The sequence below is a fragment of the Moschus berezovskii genome, chromosome 18 (assembly GCF_049115385.1).
Source record: "Moschus berezovskii isolate FMDL1 chromosome 18, NW_MosBer_1.0, whole genome shotgun sequence".
Taxonomy (NCBI): Eukaryota; Metazoa; Chordata; class Mammalia; order Artiodactyla; family Moschidae; genus Moschus; species Moschus berezovskii.
The window spans coordinates 77,754,330-77,761,708 of NC_142477.1; the positions used below are offsets into that span (position 1 = coordinate 77,754,330).

Genomic DNA, 7,379 nt, shown 5'->3' on the forward strand with positions numbered 1-7,379 from the left:
CCCCTTGTTCCTTGCATTGCAGCCACTACCTTTCTTCACACCCCAAGGAAGCCATCCTTTCTGAATTGATGTTCTTAAATAGATTATACCAAATATGTGTTTTTAATAATAGTACATCCTAGTTTAAAGCTGTACTACATGAATAATTGTTTTTAAATTATGCAGGGATATTTTGGAGCGGTCGGTGCACTTCTTGGTCTGCCAAATTTCAGCTAAAGTATCAGATTTATCTCTGCTAATGTCATTCAAGAGGAACTGAAAGCCAGAGGCATTATTACTGAGTTATTTTTCACTGGGAACCAAAGGATAAAAGAGTAGCCCTCTTCCTGTTGATTTTTAAATGTCAGAATGGTAAGCTGCTAAATGTTGCCATTTAAAAGGAGAGCTCCAGTAACGTGAAATATTTCTAATTGGATTGCTTTTCTTTCTGTATATAGCCAGTGTTAAATCCTTAAATGCAATACGGCCTCTGATTGAGCTTCCTCTCAAAAAGACTATTTATTTTATGTAGTCAGCATTGCTGTACTGTATGTTCAAACATGAATCTTAAAGTCTCAGAAATGTTTCGCTCATGAAAATAATTGATTCTGAATATTTGTTACAAGTCTGTTCTGTGTGTGTTTTGGTTACTAATACATGGATAGTAACATACCCTGTGTAGAAACTTATTGAAATGGCAATTAAAGATGATCATTTTTATGTGATTTTAGAAATGTTAAGGAAATATTAATTATTCATTATTGTTTTCCAAACATATCTTCTCCAAAAAAAGCGTTTTTATGTGATTGATCTACCCCCAGAAGTATCACCTCTTTCAAATGCCATAATTTAATTTAAATACTGTTGTTAAACATTACCCGGGATTTCAGAGTGAACCCTAGGAAATCACCACATAATTGGCGATACTGCATTTTTTGTATTTTGAGTTTATCAGTACATTTTAAAATGTTTTTTAATTGGAGGCTTAATTACTTACGTGAAAATCTGTTCATTGAGGTCCCAGGATGCTTCAAGTGGGGTGTAGTTTGTGTGTATTGGGAGGGTTCTGTGCTCTTTCTACACCACATCTGTCTTAGGCCCAGTTAGCCATTTCTATTTAATTAGGTCTGAGGCATCAAAGCTAACGACTTTCTGGTTTTATGAACAGCAACAAAATCATTTATTCTAAACGGATGTTATAGAAATCTAAAGGACAAATGGATTTGAAACTGTGGGAATCTGAGGCAGTATTGCAGAATTATGAAAGGATCATTGTATATTCTGGTAATAAAAACATAGTTCCAAAATTTGTATATCCTTTTGCCTTGGAATTCTCTATTTTGAAGTCATTTTTAAATAATGTTATAAAGTTTTTCAGATGTTTACTTTAGCAGTAACATTTTGGAGGTCCAGTAATAGTTCAGTGAAGTTTTCTGAGACTGTTAGTGATGATTTAGGTAGTTGAAAGACTTGGGGAAATTGGGAAAAAATAATTCACTTCCTTAAATTACATCTGGATGTAATCTAGATGTATTTTCAAAATCTGGATGTACTTTGAAGAGCTTGAAACTTGTTTACAGAAAGGAAGAAGTGTTATGATGTGTTTTTACAGTACAGTTTTGCTCCGTAAAGAACAATTTTCAGTTGACTTTCAAGAGCTGCTTGATAAAGATATTTCTTAAGTTTTGCGCTCAGATATTTAAAATTCAGTTTTTCTTTCTCTGTAGACATGAACATATGAATAATAGGAGTAATGTTCAGAGGGGAAAGTGTGTGAAGGTAATTTTTTAGAATTTAGAATATTTGGAACTTTGAATTCATTTCAGTCAGTGGTCATTTTTTAAACCTACAATGATTAAACATTTTCTACTTAAATGTTTCTGTTTTGTGACTAGATATTTTAGTCAAAAGCTATCTGTTTATTTTAGAATTTTGTGATTTGGGCACCTGTACAAAAAGATTTTGCTTTTAAATGATAGCTTTAAGTTTTACACTTGTGACAAACTGTATGTTAGCAGTTACAGGTTTGGGGCTGTCTTTAAAAAGGAAATGGAATGGTAAAATATACTAATATTTAATTTGATCAATACTTTGGTTAATTTGGGACTATGATTCATACTTTTTGTCTTTTGAACCTGAAGCTCTGCCTGCTAAAATGCATATAAAGTGAACGACTTGGCTTTTCTCTTGTACAGTCTAGAATGACTAGAATAACTATAATAAGTATTTCTAAGAAGAACATAAGAGTTGTGATAAAGGCTGCCAAGATTCTAGTTTTTTATTACGATCCCAAGAAAGTGCTTGTAAGCACACAGTGGTAAATAGGTTTGGTTCTAATCCCAGTCAACTTAATGCCTCAGAGCTCTTAAGTCCTTGAACAGTGCTGTCTCATAGAAATCAATATGAGAAATCAATGTCATTTTGTGTTTTCTAGTAGGCACATTTAACAAAAAGAAACAGATGAAATTCTTTTAAATTACATATTTTTATTTAATTCAGTGTATGTTACCATTTCAACATGTAATAAATTTAAAAAGTTATTTAGGAGTTTTTTTTAAAGGATTATTGCTACATAGTCTTCAAAGTCAGCATATACTTCACACTTACAGCACAACTCAGTTTAGACTAACCCATTTCAAGTTTTCAGTAACCACATTTGAGTAGTGGTTACTGTACTAGTGTAGTTTCTGGAACTAGCTCTTAAAACTATGAATATGGGAACCTAATTTAAAAACAAAAAGAGGGAAAAGAAGTACCTTGTTTGGCCTAGTTTATTTTATTCAGGCTGTATTTCTGACCATTCCAAAAATTACCTTACATTGTATCCTGCCATCTCATTATAGTATGTATCATTCTTCTAATGATACTAATAAAATTACCCAAGACACACACTGACCATCCTCATCAGTCTGTCAAAATGTGTATTTCCTTCACTGAAGTGAATGTGATGATTCCAGTGTCTTAAACTTCCCCCCAACCCCTGACATCTTGTCTAACTGAACTTTGAGAAGCCAATTCTAAAGGACTAAAAGCAGACCCTTTTAATTCTTCATTGAGTTCTGCACACACAGAATCGTGTTTATAGCTTTAGTATTTGATTTTCACTTTTAAAGCGCAGCAGTAACATGTTCAAATGCAGGGAGCACTGTCAGTTTGTTTGGGGCTGGGTAATAAAGAGCACAAGTCTTGAACCTTTTACCACCACTGCCACCATCCCTTCCCACAGAAGATTACCTTTTAACTAGACTTGGAGAATTAATGGCCTGTTCTGCACCCTGACTTCTGCCAAGACAGCGTGCTTGTAGACCTCCTTGTTTCTTGACATGGGTGTCTCCCACTCAGCCGCTGTAGTTTAAATAGGTGGACTCTTGGTTTAGATTAAGTTAGTGCCATCGCCAGTGATACATGTGGTGTCTTGACAGTCCTTCTAGAGGTTCAGATTGTTTGCCAAATGTTCGACTTTATAAAGATTCCTAAGTTTTTTACCTTTGTGTGCAAATGTGTTTGTTGTACTTTAAGTACCAGTTCTTAAAAGACCATTTCTGTGAGAAAAATGATGTAGCTCAGTGGGAAGAGCTTTCTTCTGTGTTTAGTGATACTTTTGCCTTCTAAGGGCAGTCTACCACATCTTGCCTTGATTTCTAAGATTACATTCTTGGGTGGAAAACTTAGCGAGGCAGTAGTTTCCAAATGTCCTTTAAAACCACTCTGATGATTATGTGCAAAGTTTTTTATATCTTGTTATTTTTTTTCTGTTGAGCACTTTATGCTTTTTAGTCTTTTGCATTTGAGAGTGGTTTAGAAATTTTTTCTCTTCTAAAAGCCATGTAAAAACCGATAAAGGATAATCACTAGAAAAATGAGTATGTGTTATTTTGTATTTAACTTATTTGTTTTGTGGTATGTATAAGCAAAATATTAGAGATGTACTGCATTTTTGTAATAATACTTTTGACCTTAATTTAACATGATTTGTCATGAAATGTCTCTGATGTCCTGTTATCCCAATAAGGTTGATTAGGGTGTTTTATTCTAATATGGAAGGAATTCAGCCAACTTTGTTTCTGTCATCAGATAATAATCTCAGAAAGTAATGTGCTTTATCTGTATTACTGCCTGTTTTCAGTATTTGAGACAGTTCCTTTATATTTCTACTGAGCCTAGTAAAAGATTAGCAAAGGCCTCAAAAAATGAGTAAGTTTTTAAAAGATATTCTGATAACCTATTGAAAATAATGGTTCCATGAAAAGTAAACCACCCCATCTTTTCAGACACATAAAATTTTTTAAAATTTATTTTAATTAGAGGCTAATTACGTTACAATATTATGGTGGTTTTTGCCATACATTGACATGAATCCGCCACAGGTGTACATGTGTTCCCCATCCTGAACCCACCCTCCCACCTCCCTCCCCATCCCATCCCTCTGGGTCATCCCAGTGCACCAGCTGTGAGCACCCTGTCTCATGCATCGAACCTGGACTGGCGATCTGTTTCACACACAATAATATACATGTTTCAGTGCTATTCTCCCAAATCATCCCACCCTCGCCCTCTCCCACAGAGTCCAAAAGCCTGTTCTTTACATCTGTGTCTCTTTTGTTGTCTCTCATATAGAGTTGTCATTACCATCTTTCTAAATTCCATACATATGCATTAGTATACTGTATTGATGTTTTTCTTTCTGGCTTACTTCACTCTGTATAATAGGCTCCAGTTTCATCCACCTCATTAGAACTGATTCAAATGCATTCTTTTTAACTGCTGAGTAATATTCCACTGTGTACATGTACCACTGCTTTCTTTTCCATTCGTCTGCTGATGGACATCTAGGTTGCTCCCATGCCCTGGCAATTGTAAACAGCGCTGCAAAGAACACTGGGGTACACATCAGACACGTATAAATTTTCAGTGATTTCCGCTTCCAAAAAGTTTAAATGCGTTATCTGTCTTGTGTCTTGCGTCTTCAGTGGTTGTGGAATCATAACTTGGCATTGTATGAGAAATAGCACCAGGCACTGATCTAACTTCTTTGAATGTTATTTTATTTGTGAAATGAGGGTTTGATTTGTTAACACTGGGGAATGACTGGATGATCATCAGGATCCTGAGAAAGATAGATAGTTGCTCCATTCATGGAAGCATTTGAATGACAGCATTTGAGATTGTTTAGCTGTGTGGGATCATGTTTTATAAAGTTCATTTTATTTGTATATGTTAAGAGATACTAACTTTTGGATTCTCACCAATAGAATGGTATTAGTTATTCTCTTATAATGTTTTGTTATTGCCTGTAATGGCCAAGTAATAGATTCACCTTAAAGTACTATGAAGGGTTTATATATATATATAAACGTGTGTGTGTGTGCACTTTAATCTGTAAAGCTATCTGGTATTTTATTGTGCTGTAACTTCAAAATTATATGGGCATTATTAGAACTTTTACATTGTACAAAAAGAAACATACCACTAACTGTATGGATGTTTGAATGTTAGATCCATTTGGGATTTTCTCTAGTAATCCTTTTGTTTAGTATCGACCCCATGGACTATAGCCCACTAGGCTCCTCTCTGTCCATGGGATTCATACTGGAGTGGGTTGTTACTCCCTTTTCCAGAGGATTTTCCCGACCCAGGGATCACACCCAAGTTTCCTGCATTGTAGGCAGATTCTTTACCATCTGAGCCACCAGATTTTTGATCATTGTGAGTGTATACACCCCTCCTAGAATTATTTATTGCTTTTGTCAAACACAATTCATAGTGGGATTTATAAAACACAATGTTAATTACCTGTGAGTTGAAATATCATGGATTATAGTTATCTACATCAAATATGATAAAGACCTAAAATACCTTTATCTTTTGGATTACCTGAGAATAATCAGACTGGACATGTATCAGACATTTCCAGCTTAATAAATGTAGCAGTGAGTTGATTTTGGGACTTCAGGTACTACAGTTCGTACTGAATGATGTGTTTGAGAGGAAGTCAGTTTTTTTTCTTAAGAAAAACCCCCTAAGTCTTAACATTCTGGCTCTTTCTGTAGTCAAGAGGTTATCTCTCTTTTTAGATTTTTAGTCATTTTTTGCTGTAGCTGCCACTAATTTTGTGTTTAAAGAACTAATGAGGAATATATTTTTCAAAGGAGTGAATAAAGTTAAAATTCAATATTTTGAATTGTATAAATATGCAACTAAGTTTCAAGATATTGCTGTTTTTTTCTATGTCTTAACATCTTTCATACATTGCAGTGCTTACAGTTTTCAATAGCTTTCAGAGAAAACATTTCAGTTTTGTATTATTTGTGGAATGTACATCAGTAATGCAGATCATCTGAGATTATTTTAGCTATACATCGTATCTGAATCATGGATCTCATACCTAGCAAAGTAGGTAGTCAGCACAGGTATTAAGCCATTTTGAAATCTGCCACTTTTTTCTGAGGTGCCCTTTATAGTTTACATTTAGAAACAAAAGATAACTATAGACCTGACATCAACCTTCTGGTCTCCTTGTCCCAAATATAATTAATGGAATATGGATGTAGGTCAGGTTAAGATGTTTTGTCATTTTTTAAAAATACATTGTGTGCTCTGACTTTTTATTTGAACTAAAGTGAAATGATATAGTGATTTGACTTTTTAACTGAAGTTGAATGGCATTTGTCTTAATTCTTTCCACTTAAAGAGTCAAATCATACCTAGAATATGTTTAATTTTACTTATACAAGCCATTTCCATTTCAGTTGCCTTATTCTGTCTATTGCATTGTTCTTGCCAAGTCTAACCTCTGTTATGTTGAAATTAGCTAACACTGAACCTGTGATGTAAAAATGTATGATGTGCTACAAATTTTATTCATAATAAACTAAGTTATAGCCTATTGTAACCTATAAAACATTTCTTGTAAATAATCTAATTTATTTTTTCATTTATGTACAGTTTATTTAAATTTTTAAAATATTTGTTGTGATCTGTTCTATAAACATTCCCTTTTTCTTTTCCTTAAGTCTTATTTGCATGAAGGAAACTTGGGTTTTGCTTGTTGTATTAATTGGCCATTAAGCTAACTTAAGTACTCTCTTCCTTCTTTTCTGTACTTTAACTTTTTCTAGTTTTGTTTATATTCTAAATAAATGTTAAAATCATGCTTTTTATTTCCTACTTTGCAAATAAATTCTCTAAGTTATTTACCATGTTATCTTTCTGTTTCTTTATTTTAGGTATTTTACTCCCACATCTCCACTTCAGTTAAATATAAGGTTTTAACTGAAATCAACTACAAAGGTCTGTAGTTGAATGCTGCATACGTAGTTTTAAGTGTTTCATTCAAAATAAATTTATTCCAGGAGAGAAAGAAAGGCCTTATATTGGCTTTTATATGTATAGCTGTATAC

General features: G+C 33.7%; 1 protein-coding gene across 1 annotated transcript in view; it reads left to right on the top strand.

Moving 5' to 3' along the window:
- PANK3 (pantothenate kinase 3) overlaps positions 1–7,173 on the top strand; it is a 28,649-nt gene extending 21,476 nt beyond the window's left edge. The window contains exon 7 of the mRNA XM_055421785.2: positions 166–7,173. Coding sequence (XP_055277760.1) covers positions 166–216 — 51 coding nt within the window. The 3' untranslated portion in view covers positions 217–7,173. The remainder of the gene's footprint in view (positions 1–165) is intronic.
- The last annotated feature ends 206 nt before the right edge of the window (positions 7,174–7,379 follow it).